This window comes from Mizuhopecten yessoensis, unplaced genomic scaffold (assembly GCF_002113885.1).
Source record: "Mizuhopecten yessoensis strain PY_sf001 unplaced genomic scaffold, ASM211388v2 scaffold6135_1, whole genome shotgun sequence".
NCBI classification, from domain to species: Eukaryota; Metazoa; Mollusca; class Bivalvia; order Pectinida; family Pectinidae; genus Mizuhopecten; species Mizuhopecten yessoensis.
In genome coordinates this window covers 1,845,517-1,869,578 of record NW_018406397.1, presented here as the reverse complement: position 1 = coordinate 1,869,578, position 24,062 = coordinate 1,845,517, and the positions used below count along the sequence as shown (strand labels likewise).

General features: G+C 36.7%; 2 protein-coding genes across 2 annotated transcripts in view; both read left to right on the top strand.

Annotated features, from left to right (window-relative positions):
• The first annotated feature begins 4,127 nt into the window (after positions 1 to 4,127).
• LOC110451618 lies at positions 4,128 to 20,468 on the top strand. The gene is made up of 3 exons (XM_021499739.1): positions 4,128 to 4,197; positions 13,812 to 15,357; positions 18,463 to 20,468. Exons 2-3 carry the CDS (start codon positions 13,866 to 13,868, stop codon positions 20,466 to 20,468), a joined length of 3,498 nt encoding a protein of 1,165 aa, XP_021355414.1. The 5' UTR covers positions 4,128 to 4,197; positions 13,812 to 13,865.
• Positions 20,469 to 21,460: 992 nt separating this feature from the next.
• The window catches only part of LOC110451617 (uncharacterized protein DDB_G0290685-like), a 6,965-nt gene continuing 4,363 nt past the window's right edge, over positions 21,461 to 24,062 (top strand). The window contains exons 1-2 of the mRNA XM_021499738.1: positions 21,461 to 22,909; positions 23,103 to 23,991. Coding sequence (XP_021355413.1) covers positions 21,461 to 22,909; positions 23,103 to 23,991 — 2,338 coding nt within the window. The remainder of the gene's footprint in view (positions 22,910 to 23,102; positions 23,992 to 24,062) is intronic.

Sequence of the window (24,062 nt, the reverse complement as noted above, 5' to 3'; positions counted from 1 at the left end):
TTATGGAATCATTTAAAGATTGACCAACAGTGGGTAGGTGTAATGGGTTACAGTGTTTATGGAATCATTTAAAGATTGACCAGGAGTGGGTAGGTGTAATGTGCTACAGTAATTATGGAATGATTTAAAGATTGACCAGCAGTGGGTAGGTGTAGTGGGATATAGTGATTATGGAATCATTTAAAGATGGACCAGCAGTAGGTATGTGTAGTGGGTTTTAGTGGTTATGGAATCATTTAAAGATGGACCAGCATTGGGTAGGTGTAATGTGCTACAGTGATTATGGAATGATTTAAAGAATGACCAGCATTGGGTAGATGTAATGAGTTGTAGTGGTTATGGAATGATTTAAAGATTGACCAGCAGTGGGTAGATGTAATGGGTTATAGTGGTTATGTAGTCAGTTAAATATGGACCAGCAGTGAGTAGATGTAATGGGTTATAGTGGTTATGGAATCATTTAAATATGGACCAGCAGTAGGTAGGTGTAGTGGGTTATAGTGGTTATGGAATCATTTAAATATGGACCAGCAGTAGGTAGGTGTAGTGGGTTATAGTGGTTATGGAATCATTTAAAGATGGACCAGCATTGGGTAGGTGTAATGTGCTACAGTGATTATGGAATGATTTAAAGAATGACCAGCATTGGGTAGATGTAATGAGTTGTAGTGGTTATGGAATGATTTAAAGATTGACCAGCAGTGGGTAGGTGTAATGGGTTATAGTTATTATGGAATCATTTAAAGATTGACCAGCAGTATGTAGGTTTAATGGATTATAGTGATTATGATATCAGTTAAAGATGTACTAGCAGTAGATAGGTGTAATGGGTTATAGTGTTTATGGAATCATTTAAAGATGGACCAGCAGTGGGTAGGTGTAATGGGTTATAGTGATTATGGAATCATTTAAAGATAGACCAGCAGTAGGTAGATGTAATGGATTATAGCGGTTATGAAATCAGTTAAAGATGTACTAGCAGTAGAAAGGTGTAATGGGTTATAGTGATTATGGAATCATTTAAAGATGGACCAGCAGCGGGTAGATGTAATGGGTTATAGTGGTTATGGACTCAGTTAAAGATGGATAAGCAGTCGGTAGGTGTAATGAGTTATAGTGGTTATGGACTCAGTTAAAGATGGATAAGCAGTAGGTAGGTGTAATGAGTTATAGTGGTTATAGTATCATTTAAAGATGGACCAGCAGTAAGTAGGTGTGATGGGTTATAGTGATTATGGAATCATTTAAATATTTATAATAAGCTTAGGTGGACATACAGTTTTGTATGAAACCATCTAAAAATAGAATGGTAATGTGTTGGTGCAATTGACTGAAGTATTTCAAAGCCTTTTAACCTCCACTTTTACGCTCATACGTAAAACATATTAACTTATATATATAAATAACAGGTGCTGTCTTTCTTTGCTATCCCATGCCAAATTCAATGTTTAACTGCCGATTATCTCCCTTTGACCATAAACCTTACTCATTTATAAAATTAATAATCTTTACTCAAGAACGGACTAGAAAGACAAACTTATACATGCGTTGTTACTTTATTCACGACTGATGAAAGAAAAAGAAGGTAAGACGACGGCAGAAAGTAAAAGGAGAATATGTTAACCTAAGTGATATATTTATACACATACTCTGATCAAGGATACTAGAGATGGTTTAAAGATTTGAAGTATTGCCCCATGACTAATGATGTATTATCAAAATATCTATGAATTGAAATATAAACGGATATGAAATTTGAACTCGTATATTTTTTTTTATTTCAAACATTTCGAAATGAAGCCAGGATCATTTGCCTTTTTACGGAAATGTCGAGAATTTGGGATATCAAAGCCAGCATGCATACGTATGCAAATGCATAACAAATATGTTTTTGTAGACACGGATTGCATAAGGATGTTGGGTAAAGTTCAGCTGTTTGGCAGTAGGCAAACTACAACACATCACAACATCATTCATCACTGCAGGCGCTGGCACATATCCTACAATGGACAGACATTCAGCAGCGCAATTTACCTTCAATTGTTCTTAATCAAACACTTATTAGCCGGTGGAATTGCTAAGAGGAGAGGAGTGGTCATTGTTAAGAGTAGACAAAGTGGTCATTGCTAAGGGAGACAAAGTGGTCATTGCTAAGAGGAGACGAAGTGGTCATTGTTTAGAAGAGACAAATTGGTCATTGATAAGAGGAGATAAGTGGTCATTGATAGGAGGAGATACAGTGGTCATTGATAAGAGGAGATAAAGTGGTCATTGCTATAATGAGATTAAGTGGTCATAGCTAAGAGGAGATAAAGTGGTAATTGCTATGAGGAGATAAAGTGGTCATTGATAAGAGGAGACAAAGTGGTCATTGCTTAGAGGAGATACAGTGGTCATTGATAAGAGGAGATAAAGTGGTAATTGCTATGAGGAGATAAAGTTGTCATTGATAAGAGGAGACAAAGAGGTCATTGCTATGATGAGATAAAGTGGTCATTGATAAGAGAAGACAAATTGGTCATTGCTTAGAGGAGATACAGAGGTCATTGCTAAGAGGAGACGAAGTGGTCATTGTTTAGAAGAGACAAATTGGTCATTGATAAGAGGAGATAAAGTGGTCATTGATAAGAGGAGACAAATTGGTCATTGCTTAGAGGAGATACAGTGGTCATTGCTAAGAGGAGACGAAGTGGTCATTGATAAGAGGAGATAAAGTGGTCATTGATAAGATGAGACAAAGTGGTCATTGCTATGATGAGATAAAGTGGTCATTGATAAGAGGAGATACAGTGGTCATTGCTACGATGAGATTAAGTGGTCATTGCTAAGAGGAGATACAGTGGTTATTGCTATGATGAGATTGAGTGGTCATTGCTAAGAGGAGATACAGTGGTCATTGCTAAGAGGAGATACAGTGGTCATTGCTAAGAGGAGATGCAGTGGTCATTGCTAAGAGGAGATAAAGTGATCATTGATAAGAGGAGATAAAGTGGTCATTGCTAAGAGGAGATAAAGTGGCCATTGCTTAGAGGAGATAAAGTGGTCATTGTTAAGAGGAGACGAAGTGGTCATTGTTAAGAAGAGATAAAGTGGTCATTGATAAGAGGAGACAAAGTGGTCATTGCTAAGAGGAGACGAAGTGGTCATGGCTAAGATGAGACAAAGTGATCATTGCTAAGAGGAGATAAAGTGGTCATTGCTATAATGATATAAAGTGGTCATTGCTATGATGAGATAAAAGTGGTCATTGCAAAGAGGAGACAAAGTGGCCATTGCTAAGATGGGACAAAGTGCTTATTGCTTAGAGGAGATAAAGTGGTCATTGCTATAATGAGATAAAGTGGTCATTGCTATGATGAGATAAAGTGGTCATTGCAAAGAGGAGACAAAGTGGTCATAGCTAAAAGGAGACGAAGTGGTCATTGCTAAGAGGAGACAAAGTGGTCATTGTTAAAAGGAGATAAAGTGGTCATTGCTAAGAGGAGATAAAGTAATCATTGATAAGAGGAGATTAAGTGGTCATTGCTATGAGGAGATACAGTGGTCATTGATAAGAGGAGATAAAGTGGTCATTGCTATGAGGAGATAAAGTGGTCATTGCTATGAGGAGATAAAGAGGTTACTGCTATGAGGAGACGAAGTTGTCATTGTTATGATGAGATGAGGTGTTCATAGCTAAGAGGAGATAAAGTGGTCATTGATAAGAGGAGACGAAGTGGTCATCGATAAGAGGAGATAAAGTGGTCAGAGACGAAGTGGTCACGAGGAACCATGCCGGACAGGAGAAATACAGCTGACAGAAGACACGGACGGAAAACCCTAATGACGACTCATCTCACACAGAACAAGATAGTTAGCACTTTAAACCATAACGAGTCAAACATCATTTTGAGTAATAATGGTTTACGGTAGTTGAATTAAATTAATCACGTTTTGTAGACATTCTTTCTTATTTAATGTTCATAAAATCTGTCAGGTGTAACAGGTGACCTTGGTGATCAAGGATAGCGTGTGTAATGGATAAACATGACACATACATACTGTAATTTCACGTTTTATCGATAGCTTATTTACATTTATCCGGAACTCGGGGCCTTTTTCGTGGTGAGTAGAAAAACTCAAGGTGTTCCGAATGTTCCTAATGTTTTCACCTACGGTACATATTGTATTATATGTGTTTGGATGCAGCTAGTACAGGTAAACTGACCTTATTTATTGTATATCATCTTTAAACGTTATTAACTATGTCTTTAAACTAGTTCGTCTGGTGTTTGTATATTAGTGTATGTCATTCCATAAAATCCATGACATTGGGGTTGCCCAAGGTTATAGAGGTTTTGACTGTTCCCGGCGCCATCTTTCACCAGAGGTCTAGTGGTTAAACCTTTGAATCTTGACGGCTTAAGGACGTATTTACCTATAACAATATTTACCAACATGGGGAACAGATGCAAACAACTAACCTACCTACTATTCCGTCTAAAGACGACATTCTAAATCCTAATCATTCGCAATATCATAAGTTTACAAACGTGACCCCTTGGCCTACGGATGGTTAGACGACGAAAAGTGCGGACAACATCAATATATATATTTTATTCATTCAGAGTCACTTCCTTTTCTAATTTTTCAAAAGCTTACCTATCGATAAATGCAGCGTTGTTGAACGGCTACAACAGATAAGTGGATGACAACACGAGCATATGAGTACATTGTAGCCGCGATAACGTAGCATTCGGACAACGAGAAATTTTGTTTATATATTGCGCCGGCCGGGTATTTAAATAAGTACTAGCATATGAGGTGTTAACCATATCTATTTGCAAAGTGCTGAATCATTTATTTCATTTCAAAATATTTTATTGTCAACACAAACAAAGATAATTACAAGTATTACAGAAGAAATATAACAGTACATGTTATAAACAAAGGGATAAGACAACAGGCTAAGCCTTATACGTCTCTTCCTATAGATAACCAGTATCAAATTATTGTAATATCGTTAATAAAATAAGTTGTTGTTGGTAGATAGTAGGACAATAAAGAAAAAATAATTTATTAACTATAATGACTCTCAAACTACCAATTGTAATTGTTATATTTTATACTGAGGCCATTATATGCAGAAAGATGACTCCCTACAGGCTACTACTCCTTTACAGCTGGTCGAAAGTTACAAATATGTTTTCAGTTTAATGCACTTCTTGTGCAATTATAACTTTAATTGGATTTGTGTTTCCTGCATTTAACTGACCACTTAATGTGATAGACCGGTGTGAATGTAAAACATTACAGATCACACAATTACACATGGGCTTTAATCATGGATTTATCAAATCTTTATATTGATTTGATGTTGTTATTTAGCCTCAGACATATTCAAATAAAGTAGAGATTTTCCTATTTGCTTCTATATCAGTAGTACCAATTTAATCTAGAGTGTTGTCTTATTTACAGTCATGTCATTTTCACATTTGATTTTCTTTTAAATTTTCCTTTTTTAGATAATTCAACTTAAATTCAATACTTGTTCTGAAGGGAACTTGATGGTCCCCATTTTTTATGTGTACGAATTTGAAATTTACTTATTGCAGCTTTATTCACAGGTTAGTTAGAAGACAATCAGCAAAGGGAATCCTTTGATTGCAGCACTTCACTCTTTGTCTACATCTTTGATTGGGAATATAAATTAAAATGCTAAATGTATCAGCAATTTTCCAAGAGTTACACAATATTTCACACCATCAAAGAGATTTATCTGATATTATATCTGACAAGATTTTTATTTGATGCAGTTTGATGGAATTTCTTTTCATACAAGATATGGGGAGTCATTCTTAAAAACAATATTTCACTGCAATTATTTTGTATGGCAAAGAACAAAATGGCATTGTTAAACACATTAATCTGAATAACTTGTCAAACCTCAAAATAATAACAAGTCAACACATATGTAGAAAAATATTTTTAGATGATTATTTAGAAACAAATAATGCATTTTTAGGATTTGATTATGTTTCAATGGAGATATAACCAACCCTAGAAGCATCTAATGGTAAAGATTACATTGAATGTGTGAAATTTATAATAAATATTGGTAAACTGCATAGGTGGAAATGGTTTATAAAAAGGATACATTATGACTGTATATTTTATTCCTACTTTGTTTTAACAGTGCATAAATGCACAAATTGAATTGCTTTTCACATTCAAGGTAGGTGCTATTAATAATTTTCAAAGAACAGTGGCAGCTTCCAAGTGGTTTCACTTCATTATTTCATTTGTATGTCACACAAATAATACTAATCACAAATATAGATGTGGATGAAAGATAAATTCACCAATGGCTGTCCGGAGAAAAAAAAGAAGACATTTTCTTCATCCAAGACAAATTGTTAATCAAATCCAGCTTTTTGAAGACATTCGTTTGTAATTGTTTATTTTTCAGAGATTTTGCATAATACGTAAACATGTCATTAGTACATATTCACATGCACAAACACACATGCTAGTTTTTCTCATTGGCATCATCATCACCATCTTCTAAAGACCTCTTGTTATACACCAGAATATTTCTTATAAAAATTAGTTCGTGGCCAATGCAATGCACTAACCGAGAGGTAACAAGTGAATGCACCAAAATCTTGCATGCATCTGCAATTAGAAACTGCCAAATACAGCCGATGTTCCTGATCTGGTAGTAACAGGATTTGGTAATAGCGTTCACTTGTTTCTCCATGTTCGGAGAACTGTCAAAGTATACCCCTAGGTTTTTAACAGCTGGAACAGTCTCAATGGTTCTTGCACTAACCTTGAGCTGGAGAGCCATTGTTTGCTGATACTTTGGGGGAAAGACGATTAGTTCCGTCTTTTCCTGATATGTTTAAGCATGTAGACAAGCTTCCAGACTTTCTGAGACTGTATTCCAACTGTCCTGTGGTTTTATGACCATGTAAATTTGTGTGTCATCGGCATAGCAATGATAGCGAAGGCTATGGCGACGACAAATCTCTCCAAAACTTCAGTGTTGGTAAATAAGTATATTCGTGAAAAACACAAAATTTGTCAGGAGCCTACGGAAGCAAGCCTCATCAGGCGCTAACCGGAGGTCCTTTAAGTTTTAAACTTTATAGCCATAATTATGTGTAATGTGTAATGTCATTTCTGGTCGAGGACTGTGTACTTTATAAAGCATTTGCACCAATGCATTTTAACCATTCTTATTCTTAATTTCATACATTTAATATTATTTTTACAATGAGATGTTTCTGGGGTTGGTTATAATTATATCACATTGAAACAGATTCAAATTCTGCAAAATCATTGTATGTTTCTAAATAATCATCTAACACTATTTTTCTACATATGTCTTGACTTGTTTTATTTTGATATATGACAAGTTATTCAGATTATTTTATTTAGCAATGCCATTTTGTTCTTTGCCATACAAAATCATTGCAGTACAATTTTATTTCTGAGTATGACTCTTGTATGAAATGAAATTCCATCAAATTCCGTCAAATGAAACACTTGTCAGATATAATATCAGATAATTCTCTTTGATGGTGTGAAATATGTTGCAACTCTTGGAAAATGGCTGATATTTTTGTCATAATGATTAAAAGATGAAGACCAAGTGTGAACTGCTGCAATCAAAGGATTCCCTTTGCTGATTGTCTTCGAACGGACCTATGAATTAAACTGCAACAAGTAAATTTCAAATTCGCACACATAACAAATGGAGGACCATCAAGTTCCTTTCAGAGGATGTATTGAAATTAAGTTGAATTATCTAAAAGAAAATTAAAAGAAAATCAAACGTAAAAATGACATGACTGTAAATAAGACAACAATCTAGATTCAATTAGTACTACTGGTATAAAAGCAAATAGGAAATTCTCTACTTTGTTTGAATATGTCTCAATCAATACAAAGATTTGATAAATCGATAAATAACGTCCATGTGTAATTGTGTGATCTGTAATATTTTACATTCACACCGGTCTATCACATTAAGCTGTCAGGTAAAATGCAGGAAACACAAAACCAATTAAAGTTATAATTGCACAAGAAGTGCATCACACTAAAAATATGTTTGTGACACAATGTGTGTATGATGCATATATATGTCCCAGGACATGACACTGTAGGGGATACATGGATTTGCCCAGCTATAAAGGAGCAGAAGCCTTAAGGGAGTCATCTTTCTGCATATAATGTGTTCAGTATTAAATATAACAATTACAAATGATAGTATGGGAGTCTTTATAATTAATAAATATGTTTTCCTTTATTTTCCTACTATCTACCACCCAAAACTTGAATATTTTATTAACGATATAACAATTATTGGATACTGGTTATCTAATAATCTTTGTTTGACAATCAAAAAAAAAAAAAAAAAAAAAAGGGTTCAGCACTTCATATGCTAGTACTTATATCAAAACCCGGCATCCTTTGCCCCGGTCGGCGCAATATATAAACAAAAATATCTCGTCGCAGGAAAGCTACGTTATCGCGGCTACAATATACTCATATGCTCGTTTTGTCATCCACAGTAGAACTGCTCGCTCTTGGGCTTTATCTGTTGTAGTCATTCAACAACGCTGCATGTATCAATAGGTAGGCTTTTAAAAAATAAGTGAGTTTGATTATATAAAATATATACATTGATGTATTCCGCACTTTTCGTCGTCAGGCCATCCGTAGTACAGGCCTACCAGGCCAAGGGGTCACGCTTGTAAACTTATGCTATTGCGAGTGATAAGGATTTAAAATGTCGTCTTTAGACGGAATAGTAGGTAGGTTAGTTGTTTGCATCTTTTCCCCACATTGGTAAACAATGTTCTAGGCAAATACGTTCATAAACTGTCAAGATTTAACAGCGCTCAATCGCCACGAGTGCGAGCACCGCCATATTGTTTACAAAAGTTTAACTGCTTGACCTCTGACCCAACATGGCGGCGCGAACAGTCAAAACGTCTATTCGTGGCAGTCACGTGAATTTGTCCATGTCCATGATGAGTCCCGACAATATAAGATAATAAACTCGAAAAACTTACCTTTTCCATGTGTTAACTAAAGAATGTTTCTACATATAGGAAAGTAAGATATAAAAATCTAGTTTAACTTTGATAGTCACTCAAATTCTGCCAAAGATAGCGCTTATCTGCAGATTCACTGTAGCTATGGTAAATCAGATGTCTGGCAATATACATGTTTATTGACAGACGCCCTTAGCTGTATTATGCATCAAAAGCCGACTTTTGTGGCACACATTTCCGCAAATTTACATACACTGAAGAAATAAGTGCATGTGTAACCATGAAAATATAGATAATCATTTGTGATAGTGTGTTGTTCTTAAATGCTTTTTAGTTTTCACTTAAGTATTCATGAGCTGTTAATCTTGTCGCGGAGAAACCACCCATAGGTGTTTAATGGAGAAGACGTGGGAATTGTGAACAATTATTCCATTAAAATATAGGAATTGTACCGCTTTCGGGAAATATAATTTGAAACAAACAACTTACCTCTTCCTAATGTCTCCCTTGACAATGCCTCACTTTAGCTGAGCGTTCCCTGTGAGGAAGGCTTTGGGTTCTGGCCCCGAGACATACCAGAGTCTGTAAAAATAGTAGTTTCTACTCCTGCTTAACGCTCAGCAATTTAGGAGTGGGACATCTGGTTCGCCCGTTGTCAGTATAATGTAACCGGGTGGAGTGTCCTGCTGGGTGTCATCGGCAGTATGTTTTGGTGAGGTAGCACTATAAAGTCGGCACCAGTTCCGCGCTATCACAAGGAGACAAACACGAACATATCGCAGCCACCGAGAACACATACGAATACACTACACGCATGCATCTTGCACACATGGGAGGCCGTCTTTAAATGACCATATCTGTTGATAGGACGTTAAACAATACTAAACCAACCAAACCTTGACTTAACGATAGTCAGTAAGATAGGAACTGATGAACAATGAAGTAAATCATTCAAGTATTTCTTTAGAGATATTAAGGATTTTCACTGAAGAAAACAAGTACAATACTGAAAATATTGTGCTGCGAAAATCTGCGGGAGTTTTCTTCGACCGCCGAGAGCTCATTTTTTTCCATTTTTTACAATAATGAAAAGCCAGTAGGATCGTGTCAGAAAATGTCTCAAAGCTTTCAATAACCTTCACATCATTTTTATTCGGGTGTAATTAATACCCCTATATACAACGACATTCCAGGTCATATTTCTATTGCTTCTGTATTTGACACTAAATGATATTTGTTTTATCTGTAAACTTGATTTATCGTTTATTTGATATGTTATCACATGCATAGCAAAGTAGAGTATGTGCTATTCAGGGGAATACAAAGATAACGATATTATGACCGCCATTTACATACTGGAAAGTTATACATATATTTATTATTAATTTGCCTTAAAAGAAAAATGCAATGATAAAATATTCCTTGAAGCTGATTTGTATTTTCTTTTTTCCCCCCCAAATAATCGGGTACGCTTGAAATGTATGTCTTGGTAATTTGAGTATAGTGGCGGGAGCTGTCATTTATTTGGATAGAATTATATTGGACTATGTTTAAAACTGAGATATGTTTTTGTGTACTTTCATTAACACATAGACATAGGAATCATTAATAGATCAGTTTGGTCCTATATTAAGAAGTAAGGGTCCAGTGGCCCAGAGTTATTCCGTTTACATTTCGAACACTGTTTTATGATTTTTGGTGACCTACATTACTAAGAAACATCTAGTGTAGACGATACATCTTTTGTTGTGTGGAAGAACACTTAGAAATCAAGTGTTGAAAACCATACAGTCCCACTCCATACGGTGGCCCCCTTCGTCCCTATTTTAAAATCCACTAAGGGGCGGAATGGGCAAACATGTTATCCGACCCCTGAAGGCTTCAGTATAGCATTGCAATTTGGCGAAGTGTTCCCCTGCTTTTTGACAGCTTTTCTATTGCTTTCTGTATTTGATACTAAATGATATTTGTTTTATATGTAAACTTAATCTATCGTTTATTTGATATGATATCTCATATCTAGCAAACTGATGATTGATTAAGCAAATTAAAGTACAGCTATATCATGAATTATTCAGGTGAATACAAAGATAACAGTATTATGACCACCATTTACATACTGGAAAGTTATACATTCGTTAAAGCTGATTTGTATTGTTATATTTATTTTCCAAAAATGAATTATATCTTTTGAAAGCACATGACTTTGAAAATCGTGACGGTTTGTTTATCAATTTATATGCACAATAATATCCGCATGAAAGCATCTTGTTTGGAAGCATTTTGAGACGACCCCTGAATTCATATGATATGTCTGTGTAAGATTGGATGAGCAAGTGGGAATTATTAGAGCGTTACCCACGACGTGTGTATAGCACTGAATGGTTGTGCCCTTTCAATTTGAAAGGACAGGAATTTGAGCTCAAACATACGGTAAGGTTTACACGTACTGATTCACGTAAAGCAATAAAAAGTCATTTTACAGCTTTCTTACAATGTAATCAATTAATTTAATTGCAATCGCTTCGTTCTTTATGTACTGATGAAAGATATATTCACAATGTTCCGATAATATCTTTTTCACAAGTAACAATAAAACTACTTAACTGGTAAGACCATTATGTATTCTGATCAATATATTATCATTATGAATAAACATCAGGCAAATTGAACAATTAGAATTATGATGACACGTCAGTGTTCAGAATAGGAAATTAAAACTTATTTTTATTTAAGACTAAGTTTGTTTTGAACACAAACAGGAATTGAAAACACAATTTGCGAGCTTTCTAAATCGTCAGTTTCCTTTCTCAAGCAAAGAATCAAAAGACCGGTGTCTCGACTCTTAACCGCTGAAAACAACTCACTAAGCCTCAGTGGGCCGAATCAAGTAAAGTCAGCTGTCAAAAATCATAGAGACATTTCGCCAAACTGCAATCTCATACTGCAGGCAGTTAGGGAGACGGATAACATGTTTATCCATTCCCCAATTTATTAAAATTGCAAAATTAGTTCCTCTTCCCTCTGTAAATAAAAAGATGTCGTCATTTTTGGCAAAGTCATGTCACGTACGTCATTTCCTACTCCGAGCCAAGTACGCGGTTTCCGGTCACCGCGTTCCCTGGGAACAAGTTGTTTCCACGAAGGGCCCTTACGGACTAGGCTAGTTTCCTGCTGCTTCCAGTAACAAATAACGTCATTTTCTGTAAATGAACGGTCAACAAATATGAACCAAACAAGTCAGGGCCTACAACACACTTCCCGTTGGTCAAACCACTAGTTGGTCGAGGTAATTTGTGTCAAAATCGATCATCAAGCGTCTGATTTGCGTATACCTCATATAGTTAGTCTTGTCAAAATGGCGTCCAATAATGATGATGCTATCGGGAAACACAATGCTGCAGTGTCTTTCCAGGACAAAAGACGAAACATACGTATTTTTGATATGTGAATACATGCTCGACTGGCTGGCTCGGATGCAACCCAGTTATTTTAAAATAATGGCTCATGCGACACTTTCCCAATTGACCCTGACTCTGAGGTCGTTTGATACCTGTTCCGCCGAAATACGTCGAAGGGATATAGGGGGAAAAGACATTCGTTAATAATCGGCAAAGCCCGTAAATGGCGGCAATAAATATAAAAGCGATCGTCGAATACTTACTGTAATTACCGATAAGATCAATTGGGTACACTGGAAAATGTATGTGTCGGTATTCTGTGTATAGTGGGGGAAAAACAATCATATTTGTTTTGGATAGATTTATATCGGATTATGTTTTAAAACTGAGATATGTTTTGTGTATTTCCATTAACACTTTGACATTGGAATAATTACATGATCAGTTTGGTATTATGCATGTTTTATCATCACCAAAATTTCTTTTCGGTTCACAGATGGCTTCACATGTAAAAATAAACAACTGAATTTGTTTAACGATTACGAAATCATTCCATATAACTAGGTTGAATAGATGTTTATATCGTTAATTTGTATAAATTATTTCATAGTGTTTACACAGAATACTTATTTTGATTTAAAACAAATGTCATGGTACTTCCTAAATGTTCGATTTCGGTGACATCCATTTAGTACACTGTGTGTCTTTATTTGAAAAATTAGAAAAAAAAAGTTTCTCAGTCGCAATATATAAGAATAAATTGTAAACTGAAAAATAACATTATATGCGATACGTATACCTGTATAACTTTTGTAAATCAACAATAAAGGCGCCCTCATCCATATTCATATTTGCACTGGAAATATCTCTAATACTGACAAGAAATATAGTATAGGTATATCTGATGCGCTCGTGGGATACAGTTCTAGAATAAGTGATGTTTGAAAAATAACTGTATTGTTGGTATTCTACTTGTTGCTTATGGATAAAAATGTCAATGATTTAGTGATGTATACAAATATAAAAAATTGTATCAAAGCAACAAAAGACAGAACATTTGAATAGTCATGACCTTAAATATTGTAGACCTACCTGTGAAAATATATATAGATCAAATAAAAAAACGCAATGATGCATGGATACACTAATTATCTAAATATTGCTTACATGGATAGATGTGTAATAGCCATACAGTGTGAAACAATACCCATCCTATGTGTCCAGCTCTTTGATGACTTGTTTTGACCAAAAAAATGAAAACAATGCGCAATATTTTACTAGTTAAAAATGTTACATAATTATTTACAGTTATATTACTCATACTTTTAAATAAGAGCTTAAGATATTATAAAATTTATTCTTTCAGATAAAGAACAAACAATTGGTGTAGCTTGAAGGTGTTTTTTGACTACCTCTCAATATGTGGAAAGACATGTGGAAGAGAAAGAAAAATAGGACGTGCTACAATCCTAACAACATTTCCCCAACTTTCCAGGATCAATGGTCCAGTGACTTTAGTCCTTCTAGTAGTCGCCATAGAGATACTGATATTTTGAAAGTGGCAAACTCTCAACAGAATGACTTATCAGTTGCTGTAACGGAACTTGAAACATGTTATGTTTCTTCCATGAAGCACACAACCGGGAACCCTTTGGTTTCAAAAGATGACACTTACTATGACAGCAAGCATGCCGATGCAGAATTGAAGGATGCAGTGACTTCTATGAAATGTAAGATATGCGATGATTATCCAAGTGAAAATGAACAAAGAAGTTTCCATAATGCCAAACATGCTAGAAATAGTTCAAACGATGATACAACGGAAAGCAAAAAAATGCATATAGCTTATAGAGCAAAGAGGTATATCGGTAAAAGGTTCAAAAAATTGTTCCTTTCCAGTGAGAGATTCACTCATCCAATACAAGAGACATATACAGAGGATACAATAAATACTTGTCCTTCAACCACGAGGGGTGCGTACTTTGAACATCATTCTAGTACAGAAGAAAATGATTTGTGTGTATCCGAACCCGAACACTGTCAATTCAAGGACCAGAAAAATAAGACATTACTGGTTGCGCAGCCAGAGGAGGATACTGACGAATGTACAAAAAACCTTACGTTAGTATCAACTGTGTCCACAGAAAAAGTAAACAGAATGCTAAAAACCGGTAAAGAAGAATACAATGAAAACAATGTGCTTTCGGATATTTCTTTGCTTAGCCAAAGCTGTGAGTGTTCTCTTATATCCATTGACAAAAGCCCAAGCATGCCTGAATTGGAGAATAACGTACCATGCCAGAATAAGCTCGAAAGGTCAGATCAAACCTTTACAAAGGAAAGACATCTCTCTCCTAAACCAAATGTTCCCTGGTTGCATTATCAAAATCAGAAAAATGAGAAAAACGGCAGAAAAACGGACCAGGAAGTGACTACAGTATGGGATAAAGTGAAGTCTGATGAAAGTCATTCTTTGGAAACAGCATGTGTTCATAACATCTCACAGATGACTTCATTTGAGAACTGTGTTTCTGCAACGACAAAGCTGTCATTAAATAATGGACATTTATATCGGGACATTGAAAGTACATCCACAAATAACAACATACAAAGTGCAGATCTGTATAAATCGGAACTTTCTGATAATAGGATAAGTAAAGCATCCAAAAGTGTCACTGTGAACATTAATGAATCATCAGCAGACAAATATGGGTTGATGGAAGAGATCAACACATGTCTAACACTCCAGGATAGCCGCACAAAGCAAATATGTGAAAACACCCAAGCCAGTTCAATACAACAAATGTGTACAACAAAGCCATCTAGTCCAACAACCAAAACCAGCTCAAAAACTCAATTATGCTCAGCAAACCAGGGAAGCCCTTGTTCATCAAACCAAACTACTGTTGTGGGTAAATATCTTTCAGTTTGTTAGGTCTCTGTTGACCTAACGCAATTTTTATTAACGCAATTTTGTCTTTTGTCTATCGTTTGGTGTCCTTAACCGAATATCATTTTTGACCTCTTCTCCATAACCACTTAACCAAATCTAATTAAAATTTGCAACAAAAGGTTCAATGGTCATAGGCAAGTCAAATATGTGAATTATATGGATCTACCCCCACCCTTCCAGGGGCCTGAGGGGCAGGGGCGAATAGGTTCAAATTGGCAACAATCTTCTCCTTTAGACCTAGATATCCAGAAATCAAAAACTCTTCATGGATGAAAGGTATCAAGCTGTAGATGCCGATAAAAATTGCGGATTTCATTGTCCCCGGTCACTCATTCTCCCAGAAGGAGGGAGCTAAGTTTATATATTAAAGAAATTAACACTTTTGGATATATTTTGCTTCTTCTCTGTGGGATGTAATTCAAACTTGGTTGGAATTAAGAACATGTGATTGCAGTTGATGGTATGACTCATCCGAAGAGCATGGGAGTGGGGTCTAAAGGGTTTCAATTGGCTCAAATTTTACCAATATTCTTCTCTCGACCCAGATATGCTGCAAACAAGTACTGTTCATTGAAGGAAACTGCTTTAGACGATTTGTCAATAGTGTAACTTTCATTACCTCCCGCATCACCCATTTCCACCAGGAGAGGGGAAACTTTGGCTATAGTTATGTAGGGAATTAACACTTTTGTGTATAACTGTTTATTTTCCGTGCTTCTTTTCTGTGGGATATAATTCAAACTTGGTTGGAGTTATCATCATGTGATTACAGCTTGATGGTTTGAAAAGTTAGAACCTTACTCAACCCTAAGGCCGGAGGCGCAGGGCCAAAAAGGGTTTAACTGGCTCAAATTTCAACAATCTTCTTCTTAAGACCCATATATCCTAGAATAGAATCCTCTTTATCGGTTGAAAGTTCCTAAAGTGCTTTAACGAAATGTGAATTTTACAACCCATGTTTTTTTCATTCCTATCTAGGAAGGGGGGTAAATTTACTATATTACCTTATATAATCATTTTATTATTTCCCTTTTTTCTGACAATATCACAACAACAATAACAGTTATTGATAACAACGCAGGTGATCGCAGGTGACCGTTGACCGTTGACCGTTGACTCAGTACCCCTAGGATTCTTGTTTAAAAGAAAAGCAATTAACACATTATCTTGTAAAAGTTAAGCTGAAATAAGAAGTATTCAAACTGGTTTTGATAATCATAATGAGATGGCAATTTGATGGTATCAGAAAGTTATAATTGGGCCCACCATTTGGCTGGAAGTGGCAGGGTCCAAAGGTTGAAAATGGCAAAAAACTACTTCCTCAGACTTTGATGTGCTAGAATAAAATGGTCTGTATCGATACAGACTATTATCTAGAATGTTAATTTTATAAACCCTAGGCAATCTGTTGAACTTAATGAAAAGTAAATTAACGTTTACTATGTAATCTATCTAGGGAATTCACATTTTTAGCCAATCGCGATCAAACTGGCTAAAAGTTCAGCAAATGTTCTTCTTCAGACTCGTAAACGCTGGAATCAAATACTCTTCATGGGTGTATAAGTGTTAAGGCACTTTATCAAAAGTGTGAATTGCATAACCCCAGGTCACCCATTGCTCCTAGGGGGATAAAGTTACTATAGTTGATATAGGGGAATTAACACTTTTTGGTATTTTTTGCTGACTTTCTTGGTGGCAAATAATTCAAATTTGGTTGGAATTATCAACATGTGATTGCAGTTTGGTGATATAAAATTTAAAACCTGACTCATCCCCAGGGCCTGAGGGGTGAAGTCAAAGCTGAAAAGGGGTCAATTTGGCAAAATAAATCAACGATCTTCTAAGTAACACCCAAATATGCTCGAATCAAATACCCTTCATTGATGGAAAAGATCTAATTTCGATACCCCCGGTCACCCATTTACCATTCGGAGGGGGTAAACCATACTACAGTTTATATTAATGATTAGCATTTCTGGGTATATTTCGAATTTTTCTCCTTTGTTTTTAATTCAAACTTGGTTTGAATTATCATCATAATATTGAAATTTGATTTTATAAGAAAAACATACCCTAACTTACCCCCGGGTGTCTTAGTGGTACGGCCGAAATGTTAACATCAAATACTCTTCATGAATGGAAAGGTCCTAAAGTGCTTTTGTATTTTGTAACAACAAATTACCTTTTTCTTTTACATTGTATGTGACTGTCAGGGTCCATGGGCCTGTTGTCGAATAATTTATGTAATATCAAATCTATATTGTGTACAATTTTTGTGCTATATATTTAATAGAAAGTTAGTTTAGAAACTAGAACAGTTTGTTAATAATGTTCAGCATTTTTTAGGTAATAAGCCGATCCGAAAATCCAATAAAGCCACCTTGGCCTTTCAGTTGCAGAGATTTTTTCACCGCTTCTAAAAAAACCAGTTGTAGTCATGTGAGTGTGAAGGTACATTTAGCCACTTCTTTGGCACGTTTTGTGCATTATTCTGCAGGAAATAATTCAAACTTGGTTGGAATAATTATGATGGGATAGCAATCACATTGTATCAGAAATTAAGATAATAAACCTGAAATGCAGTTTAACATGTTTATCCATGTGGTACCACGGTTTATGTTGGTAAATTGGCATACAAGGAGTGTACTGCCAATTTTCATGACGATAGCGGCATTTCCAAACTTTTTTCAGCTATTGAAGCTGTCTCTCATTAATTTCTTAGGACATTCTTTTTCAAAACCAAGTGCATCACAAGATAGAGTGTCATAATTTCAAAAAGAAATATTTCGGATAAACCATCTGAATTCTTTGGATTTTAGCTTTATTTCCAGTAAGAATAAAGTTCCCTGCATATTATTAAAATACTGTTGAAAATGTTTCTGTAACTGATAGCATGATATCATACAAAGAGGGTTCACAATTGAACACAAATATATTTCTGTTTCTGAGATCAAAACAATTGCATTTGTACGAATGCATTCAAACTCAAACAGTTTTTTGAGGAAAGTCATAAGTGACTTTCTCCCTCGCTAAGAAAGTATATTTAACGTCTCTGACGTTTCAGGTTCAATTGCACACCACCATGGAGCTCGTCATGGAGGTGAAATTAGAAGCAATGTTCAGCATGAAAACGGTAACACTAAGGAAGTAGACATACACAATACTGACATGACATCAGTCGTCTATGAAAAATCCTATTCCGATGATGACACACCATGGCCTGGTTTTGTTGGAGTATATAGCAACGAACAGCAGCACGAATCAACTATTGGTGATAGATACACAATCAACAATATGATACCGGCTGTTGACGCTGGCATTTGGGGAACAATTTCAAGGCAAAGACTGTGTCTTGGAGATGAAAACAGAAGGAAAAAACAGCATAGGTATAGTTATATAGAAGGAAAGCAAAATGACATCAGTAAAAAGTCAGACTTCTCAGAGATCGACAGAAGCAGATCATGTTACAGAATATTTCGTCCAAAAACAATCTTAGATGGGGAATGGCCGAATTTTGAGAAGACTTATCAAGGAAAAAGCAATGAAACCTCCCAACAACACGTATGTATTACTGAAGTCGGAGACATTGTAACTATTGCTGAGATACAAAAAGAGGACTCAAAAATGGATGAAAGGAGCATGATCGACCTTTCTCGTCAAAGCTGTGTTGACTGCAACAACGACGAATATGGCAATGGGGAAAATGTATCGCATTCAAGAGAAGCAGGTGATAAAGCAAACAATAGTCCAACGTGTGACATCAGTGGTGAGAGAGGTCGTAGAACAGGCATAGAATGGCTATCAGGGGACCCCGATAATGCATGTAATGCCTTCAACACGATTGAAGAGAACACAGTCAATGAAATAGAGCAAGACTATCACAAATTTCTAGCACCAAGCAGCCAAAAAGAGCATATTACATTTTGTGGCGTTTCGAACAGAATGAATGCACAACGGAGAGCTGCTAAAAGTATGCATTATATCAATTCCTATTCCTCAATGGATACATTTCACACCGACAAAGAGAGAAATACATTGTGTGATTGTGAAAGAGACACCTGCATAAACCAGGGGGAAGGTACTCAAGGTACATATACTGAAAGGATCGAAAATAGAATTCAGCAAGAAGTCACCCTAATTGACCGAACGAATAGAGAAGGATACAAGTTTGATGCGAATTCGGAAACTAATGGTGGTCGAAGAAAACATAATAAACAGGATTTATTGCTTTCTAACAGAAACAGCTTCACGACAAAAAACGATATGTCATCAAACTGTTCTGATAATATAGAAACAAAGGACAAGGTCAGTTGTCAGAATGCTTACGGTAAAATAGAGATGGAAGACTATGATGAGAAAGAGATGACAAATAGCTGCAAGGCCATGCTACAACATGGAATGCTTTCAAATACAGGATTTTTCAACGCATCAGACATTAAGATACCGACCAATGAGTATGGCTTCTTACAGCAAGCATCATTAAGTTGTACCCAATCTGATCGAACGTTCCCAGAAAAACAACCAGAAGACTCTGACACTGACAGTATAGCGCATCATTACGATTCATCGGCTGAAAGATCTGATCCCGGAAAAAGCAAAAACAAAAGTGAAGATGACGGTAGTACCAACGAGTGGGTCACTGTACACAGCAAACATAATGGAAGAGACGAGAAAGAAAATAAAACTCGCCAAAGAGACTCCAAAAATTACGGAGCTGTTGAAAACAAGTATCTTCCGACTGCGCTCAACGACAATTTTGAAAAAGGGTTTGGAAACTCTTTAAGACCTGAAAGCGGCGGGCGAATTTCTTACAAAATAGAATCTAAATGTACATCTAGTAGTGAAGGAAAAACCGACAAAATATTGAAACATGAGGAACGAATAGATGAAAAGGGCTATTTGAACAGTTCGGACTGTAAGATGAAACCGCAAAGTATAGGTGAACGACACACAGGACAGCACCCATCAAGAACATGCGTCAATGAAAAGGGCTATTTGAACAGTTCGTACTATAAGATGAAACCGCAAAGTAATGGTAAACGACACACAGGACAGCACCCATCAATATAGATGAAAAGGGCTATTTGAACAGTTCGGACTGTAAGATGAAACCGCAAAGAATAGGTGAACGACACACAGGACAGCTCCCATCAAGAACATGCGTCAAAAGTCAATCTGGAGATCATCCAGTGGCCTCTGACACTAACATCAAAACAACAAACGGCAAAATGAACTGCAACAAATGTTCTGATGCCAGATCAGATTCTGGAGAAGACACAAGTAAAAATCGTTCAAGATATGATGAAAATAATGTCAACAAAGAGGCCACTGGCCACAGCAGAAATAATAAAAAAGATGAGACAGAAACTGAAACTAGTCAAAGAGACTCCAAAAATAACGGAGCTGTAGGATACAACGACGATCCTAATGAACACAACGACAATAGTGGCATAATTTCTGGGAACTCCTTAGCATGGCAAAGAAGACGTGATAGCGGCGGAGGAATCGATGACAAAAACAGATCTTCATTTGCATCTAGTAGTGAAGGGGGAAATGCCGAAAGATTGCCACATGAGAAAGAGTTTAATGGAAAAGGCCATTCGAACAGTTTGGACTGTAAGATGAACCCGCAAAGTAATGGTAAACGACACACAGTACAGCACCCATCAAGAACATTCGTCAAAAGTAAATCGGGAGAGCATCCAGTGGTCTCTGGAACACAACGACAATAGTGGCATAATTTCTGGGAACTCCTTAGTTTGGCAAAGAAGACGTGATAGCGGCGGAGGAATTGATGACACCAACAGATCTTCATGTGCATCTATTAGAGAAGGGGGTTTTCCCGAAAATTTCCCCCATGAGAAAGAGTTTAATGGCAATGGCCATTCGAACAGTTTGGACTGTAAGATGAAACCGCAAAGTAATGGTAAACGACACACATGACAGCACCCATCAATAACATGCGTCAAAAGTAAATCTGGAGAGCATCCAGTGGTCTCTGGAACACAACGACAATAGTGGCATAAGGTCTGGGAAATCCTTTGTATGGCAAAGAAGACGTGATGGCGGCGGAGGAATCGATGACAAAAACAGATCCGCATGTGCAACTAGTAGTGAAGGGGAAAACGCCGAAAGATTGCGAGATGAGAAACAGTGTGGACTCTGACACTAGCATCAAAACAACAAACGCCAAAATGAACTGCAACAAATGTTCTGATGCCAGATCAGATTCTGGAGACGACACAAGTAAAAATCGTTCAAGAGATGATGTCAATAATGTCAACAAAAAGGCCACTGGCCACAGCAGAAATAATAAAAAAAATGAGACCGAAACTGAAACTTGTCAAAGAGACTCCAGAAATAACGGAGCTGTAGGAAACAACGACGATCCTAATGAACACAACGACAATAGTGGCATAAGTTCTGGGAAATCCTTAGTATGCCAAACAAGACGTAATAGCGGCGGAGGAATTGATGACAAAAACAGATCTTCATTTGCATCGAGTAGTGAAGGGGGATATGCCGAAAAATTGCCACTTGAGAAAGGGTTTAATGGAAAAGGCCATTCGAACAGTTCGGACTGTAAGATGAACCCGCAAAGTAATGGTAAACGACACACAGGACAGCACCCATCAAGAACATGCGTCAAAAGTAAATCTGGAGAGCATCCAGTGGACTCTGACACTAACATCAAAACAACAAACGCCAAAATGAACTGCAACAAAATTTCTGATGCCAGATCAGATTCTGGAGAAGACACAAGTAAACATAGTTCAAGAGATGATGACAAAAATGTCAACCAAGGGGCCACTGGCCATAGCAGAAATGATAAAAAAGATGAGACAGAAACTGAAACTAGTCAAAGAGACTCCAAAAATAACGGAGCTGTAGGAAACAACGACGATCCTAATGAAAACAACGGCAATAGTGGCATAAGTTTTGGGAACTCCTTAGCATGGCAAAGTAGACGTGATAGCGGCGGAGGAATTGATGACAAAAACAGATCTGCATGTGCAACTAGTAGTAAAGGGGAAAATGCCGAAATATTGCGAGATGAGAAACAGTTTAATGGAATAGGCTATTCGAACAGTTCGGACTGTAAGATGAACCCGCAAAGTATTGGTGAACGACACACAGGACAGCAACCTTCAAGAACCGGTGTCAAAAGTAGATCTGGAGAGCAACCAGTGGACTCTGACACTAACATCAAAACAACAAACGGCAAACTGAACCGAAACAATTCTTCAGGTGATGGATCTGACCCTGAAGAAAGTGCAAGGAGAAGGCCTTCAAGTGATGATGACAATACGATCAATGAGGGAGCCTCTGACCAAAGAAATGACGGAAAAGATGACACAGTAACTAAATCTTGTCCAGAAGACTCCAAATATAACGGACCTATTGGAAATGAGTATCATCCTACTGGTCAGGACCCTGAGCAAAGCCGTTTGGATGAAAAACATACAGATGCCTCAACAGAACTACAACCAGTGGACCTCGCGACTGAATCAGTAAGTAGAAATTATATGATTTTATTATTTTTTTATGTTTGTATCATTCTAACAAATGTCGATACGTTAAACTCTATTTAGGTTATTTCTAAACAATTGGCCTATTTGTCTCCATCTTAGAGCCACGTATGATTAAACTTGCACCACGATTTTCTTACGAACCGAAGACGTCTTAAAAGTTGTTCTAATAAAGATAAAAGTCATGGGTAATACCGTATTTTTGCCTATGNCTGGGAAATCCTTTGTATGGCAAAGAAGACGTGATAGCGGCGGAGGAATTGATGACAAAAACAGATCTTCATGTGCAACTAGTAGTGAAGGGGGATATGCCGAAAAATTGCCACTTGAGAAAGAGTTTAATGGAAAAGGCCATTCGAACAGTTCGGACTGTAAAATGAAACTTCAAAGTAATGGTGAACGACACACAGGACAGCAACCAACAAGAACGTGCGTCAAACGTAAATCTGGAGAGCATCCAGTGGACTCTGACACTAACATCAAAACAACAAACGGCAAAATGAACTGCAACAAATCTTCTGATGCCAGATCAGATTCTGGAGAAGACACAAGTAAAAATCGTTCAAGAGATGATGACAATAATGTCAACAAAGAGGCCACTGGCCACAGCAGAAATGATAAAGATGAGACAGAAACTGAAACTAGTCAAAGAGACTCCAGAAATAACGGAGCTGTAGGAAACAACGACGATCCTAATGAAAACAACGACAACAGTGGCATAAGTTCTGGGAAATCCTTAGTATGCCAAACAAGACGTAATAGCGGCGGAGGAATTGATGACAAAAACAGATCTGCATGTGCAACTAGTAGTGAAGGGGAAAATGCCGAAAGATTGCGAGATGAGAAACAGTTTAATGGAAAAGGCCATTCGAACAGTTCGGACTGTAAGATGAAACCGCAAAGAAATGGTAAACGACACACAGGACAGCACCCATCAAGAACATGCGTCAAAAGTAAATCTGGGGAGCATCCAGTGGACTCTGACACTAACATCAAAACAACAAACGGCAAAATGAACTGCAACAAAATTTCTGATGCCAGATCAGATTCTGGAGAAGACACAAGTAAAAATCGTTCAAGAGATGATGACAATAATGTCAACAAAGAGGCCACTGGCCACAGCAGAAATGATAAA